Source organism: Pezoporus wallicus, unplaced genomic scaffold, assembly GCF_028554395.1.
Source record: "Pezoporus wallicus isolate ANWC-B61680 ecotype Strahan unplaced genomic scaffold, APGP_CSIRO_Pwel_v1 scaffold_8441, whole genome shotgun sequence".
NCBI classification, from domain to species: domain Eukaryota; kingdom Metazoa; phylum Chordata; class Aves; order Psittaciformes; family Psittacidae; genus Pezoporus; species Pezoporus wallicus.
In genome coordinates this window covers 424,628-449,136 of record NW_026641359.1, presented here as the reverse complement: position 1 = coordinate 449,136, position 24,509 = coordinate 424,628, and the positions used below count along the sequence as shown (strand labels likewise).

Below are 24,509 nucleotides of genomic sequence, written 5' to 3'. Positions count from 1 at the left end.
TGTGTCCTGTGAAAATCCTGCCATGTATTTGGTCATGCCTGGTCTGCAGCCATCTGTGTGGTTAAAGCAGAAGTGGTGGCAAAGTCACGGGAAAGAAGAAGGATGTCTGTCGACTGGCCAGGATATGCCTTGGTCACTTGGGTGCATCCAGCTTTGCCCGTGGCCTCTAGCAAAGAGTGTTGGATAGGGAATAGCCCTGGATCTTAAGCACTGATACTCTGCCATTAAAGGTGGATGGGGATGAGGGAGAGAAGGAATATGGCAAAAGAGGCAGAAACAACTTCTGCTGAGGTCAAAGGTCAGTCTCAGAGAGCGTGTCTAAACCCCACAGCAGAGGTGTCCTGCCTAGAAAGGCGATGGCTAATGAAGTGTGAGTGAGCACAGAACTAGAGCCGGCAGATGATGCAGGCTGACCCTTATGTGTGGATGGCCAGGCTGAAGCCCCAGGGTTATGAGGAGATGGGACCCACGCATCAGGAAAGACTTTAAAGTGAGGCCCTGCAGGGCAAGGTTCTTGTTCACTTGGTGAGGTAGGATACTCCTCATCACTGGCTGCAACATCTACCCATGCTGACGTGTCATTTCCCCTGGAAACGTTTTGGCCTCTAATAGTGTCTGTTGAAAGGAGCCTGTGTGGCTGAATGGGCACGTCATGAACAGGGAAATGAAAAGAGAAGGTTGCAGAGCAGAAATAAACCCCCCAATTTTTTAAATTGTGATGCTCTGCATGTAAGAAGAGCTTGCTGGGAAACACATTCCATGTACAAAGTCTTCCTCTGCGCCTGGGGCAGTCTTGAGCAGTATATAAGAAAGTCCAGTATGGGCTCTCCCTCATCCACTTCTCTTGCCTTCTCCTTGGTGAACGAGGTAAGTAGTAAGTGTCTTCTTCTGTTTGTCTTCTTTTCAATTTTTCTCTTTGTCTTCTGTTCTCAACTGAGTCTTTACCTGAGTTCTGTTTTGCTTAGACCATTGCCATTCATCTCCATTCTCTTTGCTAAACTGTGGGGAGTGGGAGAAGGGTTTCTGTCTTTGCAGGGCCCTATTGAGGACTGCAAATCCTAAGATTCTCTTCTTCCCGACGAAGCTTGTCCCTGCTCCCAAGCCTGTGCCTTTGCTCTGGCTGAGCAGGCTGCCCCTCACACACTGTCTGTGCTTTCCCTGCCTTCTCTCCCAGGTCCACCTCCATCCCACAGCCATGTCCTGCTACGATCTGTGCCGTCCCTGTGGGCCAACCCCACTGGCCAACAGCTGCAACGAGCCCTGTGTCAGGCAGTGCCAGGACTCCCGTGTGGTGATCCAGCCCTCTCCCGTGGTGGTGACCCTGCCCGGACCCATCCTCAGCTCCTTCCCCCAGAACACCACCGTGGGATCCTCCACCTCTGCTGCTGTTGGCAGCATCCTGAGTGAGGCAGGAGTGCCCATCAACTCTGGGGGCTTCAGCCTCTCTGGCCTTGGTGGCCGCTACTGTGGCAGAAGGTACCTGCCCTGCTAAAACCAGGCTGGACATCTCCATTGAATGTGTGGACCAGGAAGCCCAAAGCCAGGTGCTGGACTGAGGACATTGCTGCTGGCCAGAGTTCCCAGATGGGTTGAGCATCCTTGTGTCCTCCTGCAAGGGAGGGAGACAAGCAAAGTGCCAGCCTGTGGTGTCTGGAATCACAGCCAGCTGATGTCTTCTTCTTCTCCTGCTTTCTTCTCCACACCATGAGTCCCTGTTGCCTCCTGTTGTTCTGTGCCATGAGTTCATCCTGTAGTAAGCACAGAGGGTTCCTGCTCATCGCCTTCTCCCCATATGTGTCAGATGAAGATGCTTGTCCTGTTGCTGTGAAGAGGTGCCTGAGTGTCAGGTGCCCTTGTAGCAGCCTGGACATTGTCTCTTCCAGGATGCACTGCTTTGTTTCTCTTTTTATTCATTAAAGTTTATGCTGCATTGTAACTTGAGTCTCCTTGTGTTCCTTCCCTTCTTGGATGCTCAGCCAACCTGTTCAATGGGAAATCACAGAATCACAGAACGATATAGGTTGGAAGCTGCTTTTGGAGGTTGCCTAGTCCAACCTATTGTTCAATGAGTTCAATCTAGAGCCAATTGCTTTTGGCCCAGATTGCTTTTTGTTGCCTTCAAGGATCTAATCTCTTAATCTCCCTGGGCAGCCTGATCCAGTGCTCAGTAACACTTACAATGAAAATTATTTCCTGACATTCAGAGAGAGCTTTTTGTGTTTCATTCTTGCCCCATTGCCTTTGGTCTTTTCAATGGCTTCACTAAAAAGAGCGCAATTCGTTCCTCCTTGAAATACCTTCAGGTATTTCAACAGATGAATGAGCACCATCCCTGAGAGCCTGCTCTTCCCAGCTCTCAGTTTTTCCTCGTATATATGATGCTCCAGTCCCTTAATCTTTTAAATTTAATTTTCATTCATCATGGACTTTCATTTTACTCCCTTTCGGTGTGTCCATGTCTCTCTTACACTGAGGAGCCCAGAACTGTACATGAAACTCCTGGTGTGGCCTCATGACTGCTGAGGGAAGGGGAAGGATCAACTATCTCAACCTGCTCTAAAGGAGCCCAGAGTACAATAGTAGTCTGCATTAGCAAATGTGATCCCAAACAGGCTGAAAGGATGTGGTGCACGTCCATTCATCTGAGGGTCTGAGAGTGGGTGTCTCACTGAAATAGTCAGATAGAGGACACCGTCCTTCACATGTGACAAAGATATCCAAAGACACCGCATCCCTCTGTCCTGATCATCTGACTTGTGTCTCTCAACAAACCCATGCAAAGCCTTTCACGGCTCCAAGATGTGTGACAGATGCCCAAGGAGATGTAAGCCTTCCTTTCTGCCCCCAGTCTCTGTGTGTCCCACCTGGCCCATTTCAGAAGTACTTTAGGAGTGTTGGCATAACATCATAGTCACAGCTTCGGAGCCTACATGACCCATGCCCTCAATTGAGGGCATTTCTCCATCCCTTGCCCTTGAACACCGGAGGATGGAGATAAACAAATCCTCCAGGATGCAGCCATCGTGTCTTCCTGCCTTTCTGCTCTCAATTGCAAGTCCACAGACATCAGGGTGGGAAGTAACCTTGCTCATACATGGAGTCAGCATGTAGCTGGTGATGTAGGAGAGGACAAGTTGCCTTTACCTTCCTGCCTTATCCTCTAATCCTCCACTGGTGATATTTGCCACGTGCCCCAGAACTCCTGCTTCAGATAGAGTGAGGAGCACCTCCTGTACTGTCACATACACTGTGGGAACCCCTACACTGCCTTTCCCTGGAGCTAAAGCCCTGCCTTTTCTGAATGACAGCTGCTGTCAGCAAAAACCTTGTGCCCTTCTGTGCATTCCCTCAGGGAATGCACTGTCCACCAACACTCATGAGCCATGCTGATTTGACAGCAGAAGCAAGGTGGGCTGAAAAGATCATACTAGGGAGGGAAGGCAGCATCAACTGCATGTAATCAGAGAGAGCAGGGTGCAGCAGGGCATTGGAGTCTTTCAGCAGATCCTCACTGTGAGCACTGACAGTGTTACTACTATAGGCCAGTGGGAAACTGCATGTCTGAGTACACTTAGGTGCCTGGGAAGAGGAAACGGAGATCCTGATGTCCACTTGTGTCCAGCATGTTCTGGCATATGTTCCTAGGCTAGTATTTGTTATGAGTTCCAATGTCTCATGGAAAGCTTTCCAAGCTGCTTTCAATGCCTGTCATTGAGTTAGGGTGTGGGCTCAAAGAAGAAATGTTTGGTAGCCTTAGGCATGAAGAAGGAACAGTTGCGAAGCCCCAACACATATCTTTGGTGCTGGTGGGGTTAGGGTGGGAGTGGAAATAGTATGTGCTGGAGAAAAATACTTCTGTTTTTCAAACATCCCTCTCCTGTTGATCAGAAGCTGCTGGAGGCTATCCTCACTTGGATGGAGTTAGGTATTATGTTGTTCAATAGGTATGGTGACTCCTGTCACAGAAAATTCTCTCTAATTCTGGCCTTGTATTTTAGGGTAGCCAGAAAACATGCCCTACTCAACATGAGAATCCTTAAAGTGAGGCCCTGGAGGGCAAGGGGCTGACTTCATCTGGCAAAGTGGGGCAGTCGTCACTGGCTGCATCATCTGTCTGTGCTGACTTGTCATTTCCCCTGGAAACGTTTTGGCATCTAAAAGTATCAGTTGAAGGGAGTCTATGTGGCACAATGGGCACGTCATGAACAGGGAAATGAAAAAGAAGCATTGCAGAAAACATAAGCAATATCCCCATTTCTTTAATTATGATGCTTTGCATGCAAGATGAGCATGTTGGTAAACACATTGCATGCACAAAGGGTGTGCCTGGGGAGGTCTGCACCAGTATAAAAGCCAGTCCAACTGCAGGCTCCCTCATCCACTTCTCTTGCTTTCTCCTCCTTGCTGAACGAGGTGAGATGCAACAAACTTTGCCTTTTTCATGTCTTTCTCTTTTTTCTCTTTGTCTTCTGGCTCCAACTGAGTCTTTGTCTCCCTGTAGCTTTTACTGTAAGCTTTACAACTTGGTTGTGCTGCCAGCATCAATGTTCACCTTGCTGAACTGCAGGGAGGTGCAAGAAAGACTTGGGCTCCCTTTACAGGAAAACTGTGGGGCTAGGGTTTCTAATCCTCTCTTCTTCCCTAAGAAGCTTGTTCTTGCTCCCCAGCCTATCCTTTTGCTCTGGGTGAGCAGGCTGTCAGGCTGCCTCTTACATGCTCTCTGTGCTTCCCTGCCCTCTCTCCCAGGTCCACCTCCATCCCACAGCCATGTCCTGCTATGATCTGTGCCGTCCCTGTGGGCCAACCCCACTGGCCAACAGCTGCAACGAGCCCTGTGTCAGGCAGTGCCAGGACTCCCGTGTGGTGATCCAGCCCTCTCCCGTGGTGGTGACTCTGCCCGGACCCATCCTCAGCTCCTTCCCCCAGAACACCGCCGTGGGATCCTCCACCTCTGCTGCTGTTGGCAGCATCCTGAGTGAGGCAGGAGTGCCCATCAACTCCGGGGGCTTCAGCCTCTCTGGCCTTGGTGGCCGCTACTGCGGCAGAAGGAGCCTGCCCTGCTAAAGCCAGGCTGGACGTCTTCAGTGAGTGCATGGACCAGGATGCCCAAAGCCAGGTGCTGGACTGAGGACATTGCTGCTGGCCAGAGTTCCCAGACGGGTTGAGCATCCTTGTGTCCTCCTGCAAGGGAGAGAGACAAGCAAAGTGCCAGCCTGTGGTATCTGGAATCACAGCCAGCTGATGTCTTCTTCTTCTCCTGCTTTCTTCTCCATACCATGAGTCCCTTTTGCCTCCTGCTGTCCTGTGTCATGGGTTCATCCTGAAGCAACTGGAGAAGGTCCCTGCTCACCACCTTCTCTCCATGGGAGTGGAAGGAAAACACTTGTCCCACTACTGTGAAGAGGTACCTGAGTGTCAGGTGCCTTTGTAGCAGCCTGGACGGCATCTCTTCCAGGATGTACTGCTTTGTTTCTCTCTTTTTGCTCATTAAAGTTTATGCTGCATTGCAGTTTGTTTCTTCTCGTGTTTCTTCCCTCCTGGGATGCCCAGCCAAGTGTGCAGTGGGAAATGGGATACCCTAGAGAGGAAGAAAATGAGTGGGTTAGGGGCAATGGTTTACATGTGTTGTGCCTGGAGGAGCTGAGTACCACAGGTCTATGGTCATTGGAAAAGAGATTGGGTGATGGAGGGTTGTTTGGTGTGGTCTGAACATACAAAGTCTTGCCAGAAGCTCCCCAAAGGAACATGCGAGCAACAATTGAGCTTGGATACTGCCTCCAATTGATGAGGCAAGTCACTGACCTTCTGGTGCTTGCTAACACCCACCTGCCTAAGACTCTGATTGTGTGTTACTGCTTCTAATTGGTCCTTGCCCTTCCCTGCTCAAAGGCCTTCTTGAAAACACCGGGTACAGAGGAAGTTCCAAAGAAGTTGAAGGGACTGGTGTCAGTCAGAGCAACTTCCTAAAAGGAATTAAGCACTGATTTTCAATTTTTTTTTCTTTTTCCTTCCCTTCCATGGTCTATTTTTAACAGGGTACAGTTTGCAACTGACCCTACAGTCAGAGTCAGAAACTACTCATATGAACTTCCCTGGTGTTAAGAGTACATGGTTGCACCAGGTGGGTGTCTTCTGGTCTTCCCTGAAAGAAAACTATAGCTGAAAATATCCCTTTGTTTTTATCTGCCAGGAAACCCTGTAGAAATGCACTCCCATCCATAGCTGTAAGCCATGCTGATCCATTAGAAGAAGTATTGTCAAAAAGTCATACAAGGGAAGTAAGGCAACATCCTCAACACATGCTCATAGGAGCAGGGTGTTTCAGCATGCTTGAGCCTTTATGTAGACCTTCAGTATGGGGGACTGAGCTGGGGAGAATGGACAAAAGTAGGAAATAGATTCTTTGCTTTGAAAATTTTGCTTGTGGAATGTTTCTAAGTGGAAGTACCACGGATAGAAAAGTGGTGTGCAATATGATCTCAGCATAATGAAAATGCTTTCATGTTTGAAGATCTGCATGAAGAAACATGTAGGGTTGCTGTTTTGCAGTCGGATTTCTTCTGCATGCATGTTTAATTGTCTAAGTATCTCCTGTCAAACTAAAAGCTGTCTTCATCTTCTACCATGAGGAATTTGGCTTGGACTTCTATGATTAGAGAGTTGTCTGTCTCAAATGAAGTCCCAGCCTAACTGGGGAAGGGGTTTTGTCCACCCTTTGCAGTGAGGACCCACTTGGGGTGTCAGAGGTATGTGGCTGGTGCCCCAGCCAGGACTGTCATTCCTCTTGGCAACATTTGGCCCTTGTCTCCCTCCAAGAAATACAGTGTAGAGCACTGAATCCTTCCCTTGGAATGCCTCTGTGGAAATCCTGACATCTGCTTCTCTCCAGCCTGTCTTTGCTGGCACTGGCAGCCCTCTCTTGCTAATGCAGAGGGTTTTCTATTGAATTTAAACCTTGCTGAGTGTTTGGAGCTGTATGTGCTGCCCTGTCAGTATGAAAGGATAAAGAAGAGGTTGAGGAATGTACATGGGGAATGGAAGAAGGAAGAGTTTTGAAGCCAGAAGACATTTTTGTGAGAGAGTGGTTTTGGAAAGGTAAGAGCAGTGGCTAGCTCTGGGAAAGCAACATCATAATTCATTCTAAAACATTCTTGTTCTGCTGATTGGGCAACTCCAGGCTATGCTGAAAGAAGTGAAGGGCAAACAAGACAAACCTATTCCTTCTAAGGGCAGTGGAAAATACCGAAGAAAATTCAAAATGCAACAGCATAGTCTTCCTGATCAAAAAAAGATGCCTAAGAAAGCTAAAAAGATCCTGGAGGCACAAACCTGGATTGGGCCAGGCCCAGCATAACAAAATCCTGCCTTTTAATCCTATGTCTATATGGAAAAAAATCCTGCATTCATTACAATAAAAGCAAGAAGGGAGCCTCAGGAGGGTAAGATGCTGACATCACCTGAATATATGGCACCACTCCACCCAGCTGATTGAACCATCTGCTGAATTTGTTGTAAATTCGCCAGGAAACATTTTGGCCTCTAATAGTGCCAGTTGAAAGGAGCATATGTGGCTTAATGGGCACGTCACAAACAGGGAAATGAAAAGGCAGTGTTGCAGGGAACAAAAACAACCACCACATTTACTTAAGTGGGATGATTAGCATAAAATATGGTCTTGTTGGTAAACACATTATCATGCTCAAAGGATGCCTCTGGGCCTGGAGCATTATGGACCAGTATAAAAGCCATTCTAACAGAAGGCTCCCCCATCCACTTCTCTTGCCTTCTCCTCCTTGGTGAACAAGGTGAGCTGCAACTGAATTTTCTGCACTCTTCTCCTTGTCTTGTTCTCCTCTGTCTTTTGACTTTAACTGAATCATTGCATCACAGTAGCTTTTGATGAGAGCCTTCTTCCTTAATTTTGTTACCATCTTTTCTGTTCAATTTGTTTTTCAATGCAGGGAGGTGGGACACCATCAGCTTTCTTTCCAGGGTGTGGTTTGGGTTCAGGGTTCTTTAACCTCTCTTCCTCCCTGCTGATGCTGTCCCTGCTCCCAGGCCTGTGCCTTTGCTCTGGCTGAGCAGGCTGTCAGGCTGCCCCTCAAACACTGTCTGTGCTTTCCCTGCCCTCTCTCCCAGGTCCACCTCCATCCCACAGCCATGTCCTGCTACGATCTGTGCCGTCCCTGTGGGCCAACCCCACTGGCCAACAGCTGCAACGAGCCCTGTGTCAGGCAGTGCCAGGACTCCCGTGTGGTGATCCAGCCCTCTCCCGTGGTGGTGACCCTGCCCGGACCCATCCTCAGCTCCTTCCCCCAGAACACCGCCGTGGGATCCTCCACCTCTGCTGCTGTTGGCAGCATCCTGAGTGAGGAGGGAGTGCCCATCAACTCTGGGGGCTTCAACCTCTCTGGCCTTGGTGGCCGCTACTGCGGCAGAAGGAGCCTGCCCTGCTAAGCCCAGGTTGGACGTCTTCAGTGAGTGCATGGACCAGGAAGCCCAAAGCCAGGTGCTGGACTGAGGACATTGCTGCTGGCCAGAGTTCCCAGATGGGTTGAGCATCCTTGTGTCCTCCTGCAAAGGAGGGAGACAAGCAAAGTGCCAGCTGATGTCTTCTTCTTCTCCTGCTTTCTTCTTACATCATGAATTTTTGTTGCCTCCTGTTGTCCTGTGCCGTGTGTTCAACCTGAAGCAAGTTGAGAGTGTCTCTGATCACCACTCTCTCCCTGTGTGTCAGATGAAGATACGTGTCCTGTTGCTGTGAAGAGGTGCCTGACTGTCAGGTGCCCTTGTAGCAGTCTGGATGGCATGCCTTCCAGGATGCACTGCTCTTTTTCTCTTTTTAGTCTCATTAAAGTTTATGCTGCATTGTAGTTTGAGTCTCCTCGTGTTCCTTCCCTTCTGCGATTGCAATCTAAATGGGGTAGGGAAAAAGGGGATGCTATACCAGGGAAAGGTTTCACTAAAGGCATGTAGAAGATTCATATCTTCTGTGGGGGATTTGGAGGAGGGAAGTCCCACTGAAATGGTCACTTAGATATCACTGTTCTTTGCATGCCTACCTAAGGTCATGTATATCCCTTTGTCCTGAACACTAGGCTTGCTTTTCTGGGAGCATACCCCTGCAATGATTTCCATAGCTCCAAGACAAAGATGACAAGCTGCCTATTCTTTCCTCCCTTATCTTCTACTCTTTCACAAGTGATGTTTTGCTCTGTGGTTCTCAGTCTTGCTTCATGTTGAATGAGGGACATCTCTTTTGCTGTCCCATACACTATGAGGATCCCTACACCGCCTTTCTCAGAGGTAAAGGCTTGCCTTCCATGAATTAAAGCCACTGTCATCAAAACTCTGTGTCCTTCTGTGCAGTAAGACACATAGTGAGTGCATTGTCCACCAACACTTACGAGCCATGATAAGCTGACAGCAGAAGCAAGGTGTGCAGAAAAGATCACACTAGGAAGGGAAAGCAGCATTAGTTGCATGTGATCAGAGACAGGAGGGTGCAGCAGGGCACTGGAGACTTTGGGCAGACCCTCACCATGGGCATTGAATGTGAGAATATGAAGGTCTGGCAGGAGACCCTACCCATGGATTTTCTGGGGCAGGGGTAGGATTGAAAGGATGCTTAGAAGAAAGGACAGATTTTGCACATACACAATGAATGTAAACTTGCTCTCTTGATGGAAAAGTCCCTCTCCCCACACTGTGGTCATAGATGGAGCTGGTGTGCTGTGTCCCAGGTGCAGAAGAGATTTCCTCTTCTGCACATCAATGGCCTGAGTGCAAGAACTCCCAGGCAAAGGGCTGTGATGAGCCTCACCTGGGATCTCTCAGTCCTCTCACTCCCCTTTAACCCACTTCTCTATTTAAGCTCTGTACTGAGCCTTTGCTCTTTTCTTCAGCTTAGCAGTAGGAGTGTGAGCTTCTTGGTTTTTAGCACATTTGTGTATGCCTGACCCTCCTTGATCCAGACGGTCAGCTGTGGATGGAGTTCCCAGCCTGTGCTTGGGTCTCGCTGGTTCTTATGGCCCTCATTGGCAGCTGATGAGCTTTGTGGCCCAGGTTAGCATCCAGGGATCTGCTCCTAATGTGTGGAGTGACTGTGTTGCCTTATGTCAGTGCTACTTCATCAGGAGCTTGATGGTTGACCTGGACTCTGGGCTGCACCTGTCTACTGTCTGTGCATTTTCCTTGCTCAGGTACTGTGCAGTGGGGCCATTGCTGGCGAGGTTTCTGTCCTCCTGCCTTTGTAATGATGCTCATCTCCTGGCTCCCATTCTGGAAGGAATAGCTTGCACTCACCGAGCCCTGACAGCATGTCTGGATAGATGGATTTTTGCTGTCCTCATCAGGTAAATCAATGCAAACTTCTAAGCTCCCCTCATCATTTTACATGAGGAATTTAATCTGGGCCTCTGTGATTAGAGAGTTGCTTCTCTTGTAAAGTCCCAACCTAATAGGGGAAGGAGTTTTGTCCACTCTTTGAAATGAAGACCCAGTTGGGGTGTCAGAGGAATGTGGCTGGTGCCCCAAGCAGGACTGTCATTCCTCTTGGCAACATTCAGCTCCTCTTCTATCGCAGAAAATGTAGTGTAGAGCATTGAATCCTTCCCTTGGAATGCCTCTCTGTGGAAATCCTGACATCAGCTGCTCAGCCATCACTGCTAGAAGTCGCTTGTTTCTGAGGAGATTACATGTTGCATGGAAATCTTGCTGAGTCTTTAAAACTGTGTGTGGTCTCATGTTGATATGTTGAGCAGAAGCTGAGGGATGGATCATGGGGAGGAGGAAATCAGATGTATTTGGTACCCAGAATGTGCTTTTGTTTTGGGGGGACAACCCAATTTAACAGAAATGGTGATCCAATACTTGGCTCTGGCAGAGCAATGTCCCTGATGAAAGCTGCCTCTGTGACTGGGCCATCTAGATGCTTCTGTTATCAGTGAGAAGGAAAACAGCCATGCTTGTTAACTCCAAAGAGCAATGATCAGTATCACAGAAGCACAGAAAACGCAAGAACATGCTTGGAAAACTGGTGCCTGAGACAGCCTGAGCTGGTCAGTAAATAAAGCAGAGGAATATGCTGGTCCTTTCATGGCAGATTTGTTGGAAGTCTGAACTTTAATGGTAAGTATCAAACCATGAGGCTTCACATCTTAGAATAAAACCTGAAAATAAGCTCCAGGAAGGTGAGATGCTAGCATCAGATAGTCAGGTAGGCCAACTCCTCCTTGCCTTTCTCTTCTTCCTTCACTACTGTGTCTTCCCCAAAAATATCATGGCCTCTAATACTTAAAGTTGAAAGGAGCCTGTGTGGCTGAATGGGTACATAATGAACAAGGAAATGAAAAGGCAGAGTTGCAGGGAACATAAACAGCGTCCCCATTTCTTTAATTGTGATGCTTTGCATGGAAGATGAGCTTGCTGGTAAACACATTACATGCTCAAAGGGTGCCTCTGGGCCTGGGGCAGTCTGGAGCAGTATAAAAGCCAGTCCAGCTGCAGGCTCCTTCATCCACTTCTCTTGCTTTCTCCTCCTTGGTGAGCAAGGTGAGATACAACTGCTTTTTCCCACTCTTATTCTCCTGTTCTCCTCTGTCTTCTAGATTTACAGAGCTCCTTTCTCATGGCTTTGTTCAGGATTGGGTGGCTTTGATCTCTCTCCCTACTGAGGCTGTCCCTGCTCACAACCCTGTGCTTTTGCTCTGGCTGAGCAGGCTGTCAGGGTACCCCTCAAAGACTGCCTCTGATTTGCCTGCCCTTTCTTCCAGGTCCACCTCCATCCCACAGCCATGTCCTGCTACGATCTGTGCCGTCCCTGTGGGCCAACCCCACTGGCCAACAGCTGCAATGAGCCCTGTGTCAGGCAGTGCCAGGACTCCCGTGTGGTGATCCAGCCCTCTCCCGTGGTGGTGACCCTTCCTGGACCCATCCTCAGCTCCTTCCCCCAGAACACCGCCGTGGGATCCTCAACCTCTGCTGCTGTTGGCAGCATCCTGAGTGAGGAGGGAGTGCCCATCAACTCTGGGGGCTTCAGCCTCTCTGGCCTTGGTGGCCGCTACTGCGGCAGAAGGAGCCTGCCCTGCTAAAGCCAGGCTGGACGTCTTCAGTGAGTGCATGGACCAGGACACCCAAAGCCAGGTGCTGGGCTAAGGACATTGCTGCTGGCCAGAGTTCCCAGAGGGGTTGAACATCATCATGCCTCCCTACAAAGAAGGGAGCCAAGCAAGATGCCAGCCTGTGATGTCTGGAAACACAGCCAACTGAAGTCTTCTCCTGCTTTGCTATCTGAAACGAGTCCTTTTTGTCTCCTGCTGTCCTGTGTCATGGGTTCATCCTGAAGCAAGTTGAGAGGGTTTCTAATCACCACCCTCTGCACATGTGTGTCCAAGGAAGATGCTTGTTCTGTTGCTGTGAAGAGGTTCCTGTCTGGTGCCCTTGCAGCAGTCTGGATGGCATCCCTTCCAGGATGCACTGCTTTGATTCTCTTATTAGACTCATTAAAGTTTATGCTGCATTATAGTTTGTTTCTCCTCATGTTGTTTCCCTTCTGGGATATCCAGTCAAGCTATGCAGAGTGAAATGGGATGTCCAGGCAATCCGTCCAAGTGTATTTGGGATGCCTTGAAGGGAGAGACAGTGGGTGGGTAAGAGTCAGTGGTAGACCACCTTTGTACATGGATGAGCTGAGTAGGCACAAGTGGGATGAGCTAAATGCATTCAAGGGCACTGGTTGTTAGAAGAGGCGTTGAGTGTGATATATTTTCTGGACATACAATGGCTGGCAAGGAGCTCTGTCAGGGCACATGGGAACCCCAAGTGAGGTTGGATCCTGGATTCCATATGAGTATGCAATACAATAACCAGCTGGAAGATGTTTCTATGCAGGCTAAGACCCACCTGCCCAACACTCTAACTGTATGTTACCACTCACAATACGCACCTGCCCTTCCCTCCTCCAAGCCTTTTGTGCAAATCATTGTAGTGGAGAGAGTGCCAAAGGAGTTGAAGTGAAGCTTTTGGACAGGGCAATTGTAAACTGAGATGTGACGTCTCTTCTGGATGTTTCCACATTTGGGAAGGGTTTTATCATGGATGGGTAAAAGTTGCAGGAGGGGGCACTGTGCACATAGGACTCGTCTAAAGAGATTGCAGTGTTGTTACATGCTGGAAAGCATGTGGAGGGTGAGCAGGGAGAAGGAAAAGCATCTTTGCCCCACTTGGAGCAGTCTTGTGCTGAAAAGCACTGCTGAGTCCCCCTGTTTGTTACTGTGTCTGAAGGGAATGCACACTGCAGCAGATGTCCTGTGAATCATTGAAGTGTGAGGTTTTAAATGGACCTTAAATGTCAACTAGTTTGACTCTCCTGCTAAAAGCTGGGACAACTTCCACTAAATCCTCCAGAAATCCCACACAGGTGTTGTGCAGGATTTGACTGGGGGCATAAAAAACAACAATACTTATGTCCTTTCAAGCATGTCCCAAGGTAGAAAGGCTGAGGCAGTGGTACCCCACCATCTCAATTCTCATTCCCTCCATCACATGCAGGGAAATCTTTGTGTTGCACTTCTGGTTGTGCTTTGGGTAGAGTAGGAGCCATCTGTTGTGCCATACGCCTCCAATTGCCCTTGCAAAGAGTCATGGGCCCTGTTCACTACTGAGCACTGTTGTGTCTTCTGTGGAAATTCTGCCAAGCATTTGGTCATGTCCAGTTTGCAGCCATCTTCATAGCTAGAGTAGAAGTGGTGGCAAAGTTATGGGGTGGAAGAAGGACATCTTTATTGGCCATGAAATGCCTTGGTCCCCCGTGTGTGTTCAGCTTTGCCTGCGGTCTCTATTTTTGAGGGGAATAGCCTTGGTCCTTAAGCACTGGTAGTCTGCTACTAAACACGGGAAGGATGAGTGAGAGAAGGAAGATGACAAAAGAGGAAGAACAACTTCTACTGAGGTCAAAGCTCATTCTCAATGAGAATGTCTAAACCCCATGACAGAGGTGCCCTGCCTAGAAAGTCATTGCCTAATACAGAGTGCATGAGCATAACACAAGAACGAGTGGCTGGTGGAGCTGAACCTTGTGTGTGGATGTCCAGGCTGAAGCCTCAACATTATGAGGAGATGGGCCACATTTATTAGGAAACACTTTAAAGCGATGTCCTGCAGGGCAGGAATCTGGCTTCACCTGGAGGTTTAGGACACACATTGGCTGCATCATCTGCCTATGCTGACTTGTCATTTCCCCTGAAAACATTAGGGCTCTAATCGTGTCTGTTGAAAGGAGCCCGAGTGGCTGAATGGGCACGTCATGAACAGGGAAATGAAAAGGAAGTGTTGCAGGGAACATGAAGAACAGTTCCCATTTCTTTAATTGTGATGGTTTGCATGGAAGATGAGCTTGCTGGTAAACACATTCCTTACTAAAAGAGTGCCTGTGGGCCTGGGGCAGTCTGGAGCAGTATAAAAGCCAGTGGAGCTGCAGGCTCCCTCATCCACTTCTCTTGTCTTCTCCTCCTTGGTAAGAAAGGTGAGATAGAACTGCCTTTTCAAACTCTTTCTCCTTTCCCCTCTGTCTTCTTGTATCACTGAGCTCCTTTCTGTTTGTGTCCTGAGACTTGAATCCGTGCAACAACAATGGAAGGAGGGGGAAAAGTTTTTTAAGGGGATGCTTCAGGACAGGGTGTCCAAGACCTCTCTTCCTCCCTCCTGATGCTGTCCTTGCTCCCAAGCCTGTGCTTTGCTCTGGGTTTGTAGGCTGCCAGGGAGATTCTTGCCTGCTGACTGTTCTTCCTTGCCCTCTCTCCCAGGTCCACCTCCATCCCACAGCCATGTCCTGCTACGATCTGTGCCGTCCCTGTGGGCCAACCCCACTGGCCAACAGCTGCAACGAGCCCTGTGTCAGGCAGTGCCAGGACTCCCGTGTGGTGATCCAGCCCTCTCCCGTGGTGGTGACCCTGCCCGGACCCATCCTCAGCTCCTTCCCCCAGAACACCGCCATGGGATCCTCCACCTCTGCTGCTGTTGGCAGCATCCTGAGTGAGGAGGGAGTGCCCATCAACTCTGGGGGCTTCAGCCTCTCTGGCCTTGGTGGCCGCTACTGTGGCAGAAGGAGCCTGCCCTGCTAAGCCCAGGTTGGATGTCCAGTGAGTGCATGGACCAGGAAGCCCAAAGCCAGGTGCCGGACTGAGGACACTGCTGCTGGCCAGAGTTCCCAGGCAGGCTGAGAATCCTTGTGTCCTCCTGCAAGGGAGGGAGACAAGCAAGATGCCAGCCTGTGCTGTCTGGAAACACAGCCAGCTGAAGTCTTCTCCTGCTTTGCTATCTGAAACATGGGTCCCTGTTGCCTCCTGCTGTCCTGTGCCATGGGTTCATCCTGAAGCAAGTTGAGAGGGTTTCTAATCAGCACCCTCTGCACATGTGTGTCAGATCAAGGTACTTGTCCTGCTGTTGTGAAGAGGTGCCTGAGTTTCAGGTGCCTTTGTAGCAGCCTGGACATAGTCTCTTTCAGGATGCACTGCTTTCTTTCTCTCTTTTTATTCATTAAAATTTATTCTGCATTATAGTTTGTTTCTCCTCATGTTGCTTCCCTTCGGGGATTTCCAGTCAAGCTATGCAGAGTGAAATGGGATGCCTAGGCAATCTGTTCAAGGGAAATCCAGATGCCTTGAAAAGAGAGACAGTGGGTGGGTAAGAGTCAGTGGTAGACCACCTTTGTGCCTGGATGAGCTGAATACACTCAAGTGAGATGAGCTAAATGCACTCAAGGGCAATGGTCGTTAGAAGAGGCAGTGAGCGTATTATATTTTCTGGACATACAATGGCTGGCAAGGAGCTCTGTCAGGGTACATGGGAACCGCAAGTGAGGTTGGATCCTGGATTCCATATGAGCATGCAATACAATAACCAGCTGGAAGGCATTTCTATGCAGGCTAAGACCCACCTGCCCAACACTCTAACTGTATGTTACCACTCACAATATGCACCTGCCCTTCCCTCCTCCAAGCCTTTTGTGCAAATCATTGTAGTGGAGAGAGTGCCAAAGGAGTTGAAGTGAAGCTTTTGGACAGGGCAACTGTAAAATGAGATGTGACCACTGTTCTGGATGTTTGCACATTTGGGAAGGGTTTTATCATGGATGGGTAAAAGTTGCAGGAGGGGGCACTGTGCACATGGGTCTCATCTAAAGAGATTGCAGTGTTGTTACATGCTGGAAAGCATGTGGAGGGTGAGCAGGGTGAAGGAAAAGCATCTTTGCCCCACTTGGAGCAGTCTTGTGCTGAAAAGCACTGCTGAGTCCCCCTGTTTGTTACTGTGTCTGAAGGGAATGCACACTGCAGCAAATGTCCTTTGAATCATTGAAGAGTTAGGTTTTAAATGGACCTTAAATTTCATCTAGATCGACTTTCCTGCTAAAAGCTGGGACAACTTCCACTAAATCCTCCAGAAATCCCACACAGGTGTTGTGCAGGATTTGACTGGGGACATAAAAAACAACAATACTTATGTCCTTTCAAGCATGTCCCAAGGTAGAAAGGCTGAGGCAGTGGTACCCCACCATCTCAATTCTCATTCCCTCCATCACATGCAGGGAAATCTTTGTGTTGCACTTCTGGTTGTGCTTTGGGTAGAGTAGGAGCCATCTGTTGTGCCATACGCCTCCAATTGCCCTTGCAAAGAGTCATGGGCCCTGTTCACTACTGAGCACTGTTGTGTCCTCTGTGAAATTCCGCCAAGCATTTGGTCATGTCCAGTTTGCAGCCATCTTCATAGCTAGAGTAGATGTGGTGGCAATGTCATGGGGTGGAAGAAGGACATCTTTATTGGCCATGAAATGCCTTGGTCCCCCGTGTGTGTTCAGCTTTGCCTGCGGTCTCTATTTTTGAGGGGAATAGCCTTGGTCCTTAAGCACTGGTAGTCTGCTACTAAACACGGGAAGGATGAGTGAGAGAAGGAAGATGACAAAAGAGGAAGAACAACTTCTACTGAAGTCAAAGCTCATTCTCAATGAGAATGTCTAAACCCCATGACAGAAGTGCCCTGCCTAGAAAGTCATTGCCTAATACAGAGTGCATGAGCATAACACAAGAACGAGTGGCTGGTGGAGCTGAACCTTGTGTGTGGATGTCCAGGCTGAAGCCTCAACATTATGAGGAGATGGGCCACATTTATTAGGAAACACTTTAAAGTGATGTCTTGCAGGGCAGGAATCTATCTTCACCTGGAGGTTTAGGACACTCATCGTTGGCTGCATCATCTGCCTATGCTGACTTGTCATTTCCCCTGAAAACATTAGGGCTCTAATCATGTCTGTTGAAAGGAGCCCGAGTGGCTGAATGGGCACGTCATGAACAGGGAAATGAAAAGGAAGTGTTGCAGGGAACATGAAGAACAGTTCCCATTTCTTTAATTGTGATGGTTTGCATGGAAGATGAGCTTGCTGGTAAACACATTCCTTACTAAAAGAGTGCCTGTGGGCCTGGGGCAGTCTGGAGCAGTATAAAAGCCAGTGGAGCTGCAGGCTCCCTCATCCACTTCTCTTGTCTTCTCCTCCTTGGTAAGAAAGGTGAGATAGAACTGCCTTTTCAAACTCTTTCTCCTTTCCCCTCTGTCTTCTTGTATCACTGAGCTCCTTTCTGTTTGTGTCCTGAGACTTGAATCCGTGCAACAACAATGGAAGGAGGGGGAAAAGTTTTTTAAGGGGATGCTTCAGGACAGGGTGTCCAAGACCTCTCTTCCTCCCTCCTGATGCTGTCCTTGCTCCCAAGCCTGTGCTTTGCTCTGGGTTTGTAGGCTGCCAGGGAGATTCTTGCCTGCTGACTGTTCTTCCTTGCCCTCTCTCCCAGGTCCACCTCCATCCCACAGCCATGTCCTGCTACGATCTGTGCCGTCCCTGTGGGCCAACCCCACTGGCCAACAGCTGCAACGAGCCCTGTGTCAGGCAGTGCCAGGACTCCCGTGTGGTGATCCAGCCCTCTCCCGTGGTGGTGACCCTGCCCGGACCCATCCTCAGCTCCTTCCCCCAGAACACCGCCGTGGGATCCTCCACCTCTGCTGCTGTTGGCAGCATCCTGAGTGAGGAGGGAGTGCCCATCAACTCTGGGGGCTTCAGCCTCTCTGGCCTTGGTGGCCGCTACTGTGGCAGAAGGAGCCTGCCCTGCTAAGCCCAGGTTGGATGTCCAGTGAGTGCATGGACCAGGAAGCCCAAAGCCAGGTGCCGGACTGAGGACACTGCTGCTGGCCAGAGTTCCCAGGCAGGCTGAGAATCCTTGTGTCCTCCTGCAAGGGAGGGAGACAAGCAAGATGCCAGCCTGTGCTGTCTGGAAACACAGCCAGCTGAAGTCTTCTCCTGCTTTGCTATCTGAAACATGAGTCCCTGTTGCCTCCTGCTGTCCTGTGCCATGGGTTCATCCTGAAGCAAGTTGAGAGGGTTTCTAATCAGCACCCTCTGCACATGTGTGTCAGATCAAGGTACTTGTCCTGCTGTTGTGAAGAGGTGCCTGAGTTTCAGGTGCCTTTGTAGCAGCCTGGACATAGTCTCTTTCAGGATGCACTGCTTTCTTTCTCTCTTTTTATTCATTAAAATTTATTCTGCATTATAGTTTGTTTCTCCTCATGTTGCTTCCCTTCGGGGATTTCCAGTCAAGCTATGCAGAGTGAAATGGGATGCCTAGGCAATCTGTTCAAGGGAAATCCAGATGCCTTGAAAAGAGAGACAGTGGGTGGGTAAGAGTCAGTGGTAGACCACCTTTGTGCCTGGATGAGCTGAATACACTCAAGTGAGATGAGCTAAATGCACTCAAGGGCAATGGTCGTTAGAAGAGGCAGTGAGCGTATTATATTTTCTGGACATACAATGGCTGTCAAGGAGCTCTGTCAGGGTACATGGGAACCGCAAGTGAGGTTGGATCCTGGATTCCATATGAGCATGCAATACAATAACCAGCTGGAAGATGTTTCTATGCAGGCTAAGACCCACCTGCCCAGCACTCTAACTGTATGTTACCACTCACAATATGCACCTGCCCTTCCCTCCTCCAAGCCTTTTGTGCAAATCATTGTAGTGGAGAGAGTGCCAAAGGAGTTGAAGTGAAGCTTTTGGACAGGGCAATTGTAAAATGAGATGTGACGTCTCTTCTGTATGTTTCCACATTTGGGTTTTATCATGGATGGGTAAAAGCTGCAGGAGGGGGCACTGTGCATATAGGACTCACCTAAAGAGATTACAGCGTTGTTACATGCTGGAAAGCATGTGGAGGGTGAGCAGGGTGAAGGAAAAGCATCTTTGCCCCACTTGGAGCAGTCTTGTGCTGAAAAGCACTGCTGAGTCCCCCTGTTTGTTACTGTGTCTGAAAGGAATGCACACTGCAGCAAATGTCCTGTGAATCATTGAAGTGTGAGGTTTTTAAGTTACCTTAAATGTCAACTAGTTTGACTCTCCTGCTAAAAGCTGGGACAACTTCCACTAAATCCTACAGAAATCCCACACAGGTGTTGTGCAGGATTTGACTGGGGACATAAAAAACAACAATACTTATGTCCTTTCAAGCATGTCCCAAGGTAGAAAGGCTGAGGCAGTGGTACCCCACCATCTCAATTCTCATTCCCTCCATCACATGCAGGGAAATCTTTGTGTTGCACTTCTGGTTGTGCTTTGGGTAGAGTAGGAGCCATCTGTTGTGCCATACGCCTCCAATTGCCCTTGCAAAGAGTCATGGACCCTGTTCACTACTGAGCACTGTTGTGTCTTCTGTGGAAATTCTGCCAAGCATTTGGCCATGTCCAGTTTGCAGCCATCTGCATAGCTAAAGTAGATGTGGTGGCAAAGTCATGGGGTGGAAGAAGGACATCTTTATTGGCCATGAAATGCCTTGGTCCCCCAAGGGTGTTCAGCTTTGCCTGTGGTCTCTATTTTTGAGGGGAATAGCCTTGGTCCTCAAGCACTGGTAGTCTGCTACTAAACACGGGAAGGATGAGTGAGAGAAAGAAGATGACAAAAGGGGAAGAACAACTTCTACTGAGGTCAAAGCTCATTCTCAATGAGAATGTCTAAACCCCATGACAGAGGTGCCCTGCCTAGAAAGGCGATGCCTAATACAGAGTGCATGAGCATAACACAAGAACGAGTGGCTGGTGAAGCTGAACCTTGTGTGTGGATGTCCAGGCTGAAGCCTCAAGGTTGTGAGGAGATGGGCCACATTTATTAGGAAACACTTTAAAGCGATGTCCTGCAGGGCAGGAATCTGGCTTCACCTGGAGGTTTAGAACATTCCTCATCACCGGCTGCATCATCTGCCTATGCTGACTTGTCATTTCCCCTGAAAACATTAGGGCTCTAATCGTGTCTGTTGAAAGGAGCCTGAGTGGCAGAATGGGCATATCATGAACAGGGAAATGAAAAGGAAGTGTTGCAGGGAACATGAAGAACAGTTCCCATTTCTTTAATTGTGATGCTTTGCATGGAAGATGAGCTTGCTGGTAAACACATTCCTTACTAAAAGAGTGCCTGTGGGCCTGGGGCAGTCTGGCGCAGTATAAAAGCCAGTGCAGCTGCAGGCTCCCTCATCCACTTCTCTTGCCTTCTCCTCCTTGGTAAGCAAGGTGAGATAGAACTGCCTTTTCAAACTCTTTCTCCTTTTCTCCTCTGTCTTCTTGTATCACTGAGCTCCTTACTCTTTGTATCCTAAGTTTTGCATCCTTGCAACAACAATGGAAGGAGGGGGACAAGATTTTTCAGGGGATGCTTCTGGACTGGGTGTCCAGGATCTCTCTTCCTCCCTCCTGATGCTGTCCCTTCTCCCAAGCCTGTGCTTTGCTCTGGGTTTGTAGGCTGCCAGGGTGATTCTTGCCTGCTGACTGTTCTTCCTTGCCCTCTCTCCCAGGTCCACCTCCATCCCACAGCCATGTCCTGCTACGATCTGTGCCGTCCCTGTGGGCCAACCCCACTGGCCAACAGCTGCAACGAGCCCTGTGTCAGGCAGTGCCAGGACTCCCGTGTGGTGATCCAGCCCTCTCCCGTGGTGGTGACCCTGCCCGGACCCATCCTCAGCTCCTTCCCCCAGAACACCGCCGTGGGATCCTCCACCTCTGCTGCTGTTGGCAGCATCCTGAGTGAGGAGGGAGTGCCCATCAACTCTGGGGGCTTCAGCCTCTCTGGCCTTGGTGGCCGCTACTGTGGCAGAAGGAGCCTGCCCTGCTAAGCCCAGGTTGGATGTCCAGTGAGTGCATGGACCAGGAAGCCCAAAGCCAGGTGCCGGACTGAGGACACTGCTGCTGGCCAGAGTTCCCAGGCAGGCTGAGAATCCTTGTGTCCTCCTGCAAGGGAGGGAGACAAGCAAGATGCCAGCCTGTGCTGTCTGGAAACACAGCCAGCTGAAGTCTTCTCCTGCTTTGCTCTCTGAAACATGAGTCCCTGTTACCTCCTGCTGTCCTGTGTCATGGGTTCACCCTGAAGCAAGTTGAGAGGGTTTCTAATCACCACCCTCTGCATATGTGTGTTGAAGGAAGATGCTTGTCCTACTGCTGTGAAGAGTTGCCTGAGTGTCAGGTGCCCTTTTAGCAAGATGGTCATCGTCTCTTTCAGGATGCACTGCTTTCTTTCTCTCTTTTTATTCATTAAAATTTATTCTGCATTATAGTTTGTTTCTCCTCATGTTGCTTCCCTTCTGGGATTTCCAGTCAAGCTATGCAGAGTGAAATGGGATGCTCAGGCAAAATCTGTCCAAGTGTATTTGGAATGCCTTGAAGGGAGAGACAGTGGGTGGGTAAGAGTCAGTGGTAGACCACCTTTGTGCATGGATGAGCTGCGTGCACTCAAGTAGGGTGAGCTGAATGCATTCAAGGGCTATGGTCACTGTAAGAGATATTGAGTGTGATATATTTTCTGAACATACAAAGGCTGGTAAGGAGCTCTGTCAGGGCACATGGGAACCCCAAGTGAGGTTGGATCCTGGATTCCATATGAGCATGCAATACAATAACCAGCTGGAAGATGTTTCTATGCAGGCTAAGACCCACCTGCCCAACACTCTAACTGTATGTTACCACTCACAATATTCACCTGCCCTTCCCTCCTCCAAGCCTTTTGTGCAAATCATTGTAGCGGAGAGAGTGCCAAAGGAGTTGAAGGGAAGCTTTTGGATAGGGCAATTGTAAACTGAGATGTGACGTCTCTTCTGGATGTTTCCACATTTGGGAAGGGTTTTATCATGGATGGGTAAAAGTTGCAGGAGGGGGCACTGTGCACATGGGTCTCATCTAAAGACAGTGCAGTGTTGTTACGTGCTGGAAAGCATGTGGAGGGTGAGCAGGGTGAAGGAAAAGCATCTTTGCCCCACTTGGAGCAGTCTTGTGCTCAAAAGCACTGCTGAGTCCCCCTGTTTGTTACTGTGTCTGAAAGGAATGCACACTGCAGCAAATGTCCTGAGAATCATTGAAGTGTGAGGTTTTAAAGTTACCTGAAATGTCAACTAGTTTGACTCTCCTGCTAAAAGTTGGGACAACTTCCACTAAATCCTACAGAAATCCCACACAGGTGTTGTGCAGGATTTGACTGGGGGCATAAAAAACAACAATACTTATGTCCTTTCAAGCATGTCCCAAGGTAGAAAGGCTGAGGCAGTGGTACCCCACCATCTCAATTCTCATTCCCTCCATCACATGCAGGGAAATCTTTGTGTTGCACTTCTGGTTGTGCTTTGGGTAGAGTAGGAGCCATCTGTTGTGCCATACGCCTCCAATTGCCCTTGCAAAGAGTCATGGGCCCTGTTCACTACTGAGCACTGTTGTGTCCTCTGTGAAATTCTGCCAAGCATTTGGCCATGTCCGGTTTGCCGCCATCTTCATAGCTAGAGTAGAAGTGGCGGTAAAGTCATGGGGTGGAAGAAGGACATCTTTATTGGCCATGAAATGCCTTGGTCCCCTGTGTGTGTTCAGCTTTGCCTGCGGTCTCTATTTTTGAGGGGAATAGCCTTGGTCCTTAAGCACTGGTAGTCTGCTACTAAACACGGGAAGGATGAGTGAGAGAAGGAAGATGACAAAAGAGGAAGAACAACTTCTACTGAGGTCAAAGCTCATTCTCAATGAGAATGTCTAAACCCCATGACAGAGGTGCCCTGCCTAGAAAGTCATTGCCTAATACAGAGCGCATGAGCATAACACAAGAATGAGTGGCTCGTGGAACTGAACCTTGTGTGTGGATGTCCAGGCTGAAGCCTCAAGGTTATGAGGAGATGGGCCACATTTATTAGGAAACACTTTAAAGCGATGTCCTGCAGGGCAGGAATCTGTCATCACCTGGAGAGTTAGGACACTCCTCATTGGCTGCATCATCTGCCTATGCTGACTTGTCATTTCCCCTGGAAGTGTTTGAGCTCTATTTGTGTTAGTTGAAAGGAGCCCGAGTGGCTGAATGGGCACATCATGAACAGGGAAATGAAAAGGAAGTGTTGCAGGGAACATGAAGAACAGTTCCCATTTCTTTAATTGTGATGCTTTGCATGGAAGATGAGCTTGCTGGTAAACACATTCCTTACTAAAAGAGTGCCTGTGGGCCTGGGGCAGTCTGGCGCAGTATAAAAGCCAGTGCAGCTGCAGGCTCCCTCATCCACTTCTCTTGCCTTCTCCTCCTTGGTAAGCAAGGTGAGATAGAACTGCCTTTTCAAACTCTTTCTCCTTTTCTCCTCTGTCTTCTTGTATCACTGAGCTCCTTACTCTTTGTATCCTAAGTTTTGCATCCTTGCAACAACAATGGAAGGAGGGGGACAAGTTTTTTCAGGGGATGCTACTGGACTGGGTGTCCAGGATCTCTCTTCCTCCCTCCTGATGCTGTCCCTTCTCCCAAGCCTGTGCTTTGCTCTGGGTTTGTAGGCTGCCAGGGTGATTCTTGCCTGCTGACTGTTCTTCCTTGCCCTCTCTCCCAGGTCCACCTCCATCCCACAGCCATGTCCTGCTACGATCTGTGCCGTCCCTGTGGGCCAACCCCACTGGCCAACAGCTGCAACGAGCCCTGTGTCAGGCAGTGCCAGGACTCCCGTGTGGTGATCCAGCCCTCTCCCGTGGTGGTGACCCTGCCCGGACCCATCCTCAGCTCCTTCCCCCAGAACACCGCCGTGGGATCCTCCACCTCTGCTGCTGTTGGCAGCATCCTGAGTGAGGAGGGAGTGCCCATCAACTCTGGGGGCTTCAGCCTCTCTGGCCTTGGTGGCCGCTACTGTGGCAGAAGGAGCCTGCCCTGCTAAGCCCAGGTTGGATGTCCAGTGAGTGCATGGACCAGGAAGCCCAAAGCCAGGTGCCGGACTGAGGACACTGCTGCTGGCCAGAGTTCCCAGGCAGGCTGAGAATCCTTGTGTCCTCCTGCAAGGGAGGGAGACAAGCAAGATGCCAGCCTGTGCTGTCTGGAAACACAGCCAGCTGAAGTCTTCTCCTGCTTTGCTCTCTGAAACATGAGTCCCTGTTACCTCCTGCTGTCCTGTGCCATGAGTTCATCCTGAAGCAAGTTGAGAGGGTTTCTATTC

At 49.4% G+C, this 24,509-nt stretch overlaps 2 protein-coding genes and 6 pseudogenes across 4 annotated transcripts; all 8 read left to right on the top strand.

Moving 5' to 3' along the window:
- The first annotated feature begins 1,195 nt into the window (after positions 1-1,195).
- LOC130606731 (feather beta keratin-like) lies at positions 1,196-1,492 on the top strand. The gene has a single exon (XM_057423253.1). It carries the CDS (start codon positions 1,196-1,198, stop codon positions 1,490-1,492), a length of 297 nt encoding a protein of 98 aa, XP_057279236.1.
- A 2,817-nt stretch (positions 1,493-4,309) lies between these two features.
- On the top strand, positions 4,310-5,204 carry LOC130606705 (feather beta keratin-like; annotated as a pseudogene).
- Positions 5,205-7,695: 2,491 nt separating this feature from the next.
- Positions 7,696-8,457, top strand: LOC130606704 (feather beta keratin-like; annotated as a pseudogene).
- Positions 8,458-10,052: 1,595 nt separating this feature from the next.
- On the top strand, positions 10,053-12,152 carry LOC130606723 (feather beta keratin). Of its 3 annotated transcripts, none has more exons than XM_057423243.1 (2): positions 10,053-10,202; positions 11,775-12,152. In XM_057423243.1, the coding sequence occupies exon 2, from the start codon at positions 11,796-11,798 to the stop codon at positions 12,090-12,092; it is 297 nt and encodes a 98-aa protein (XP_057279226.1). In that variant the 5' UTR covers positions 10,053-10,202; positions 11,775-11,795; the 3' UTR covers positions 12,093-12,152. The 3 variants fall into 3 exon arrangements, with proteins under 3 accessions (XP_057279226.1, XP_057279224.1, XP_057279225.1); XM_057423241.1 differs by lacking the exon at positions 10,053-10,202 and adding an exon at positions 10,214-10,355; XM_057423242.1 differs by lacking the exon at positions 10,053-10,202 and adding an exon at positions 11,146-11,218.
- A 2,268-nt stretch (positions 12,153-14,420) lies between these two features.
- LOC130606745 (feather beta keratin-like) lies at positions 14,421-15,122 on the top strand (annotated as a pseudogene).
- Positions 15,123-17,456: 2,334 nt separating this feature from the next.
- On the top strand, positions 17,457-18,442 carry LOC130606744 (feather beta keratin-like; annotated as a pseudogene).
- A 2,043-nt stretch (positions 18,443-20,485) lies between these two features.
- Positions 20,486-21,224, top strand: LOC130606667 (feather beta keratin-like; annotated as a pseudogene).
- Positions 21,225-23,524: 2,300 nt separating this feature from the next.
- Positions 23,525-24,263, top strand: LOC130606666 (feather beta keratin-like; annotated as a pseudogene).
- The last annotated feature ends 246 nt before the right edge of the window (positions 24,264-24,509 follow it).

Excerpts from the sequence above, each read along its gene's own strand:
- LOC130606723 (XM_057423241.1), top strand. The coding sequence starts at position 10,332 with ATGGATTTTTGCTGTCCTCATCAG. Across the intron at positions 10,356-11,774 it reads ATTTTTGCTGTCCTCATCAG|GTCCACCTCCATCCCACAGC; the intron begins GTAAATCAATGC and ends CCTTTCTTCCAG.
- LOC130606731 (XM_057423253.1), top strand. The coding sequence starts at position 1,196 with ATGTCCTGCTACGATCTGTGCCGTCCCTGTGGGCCAACCCCACTGGCC.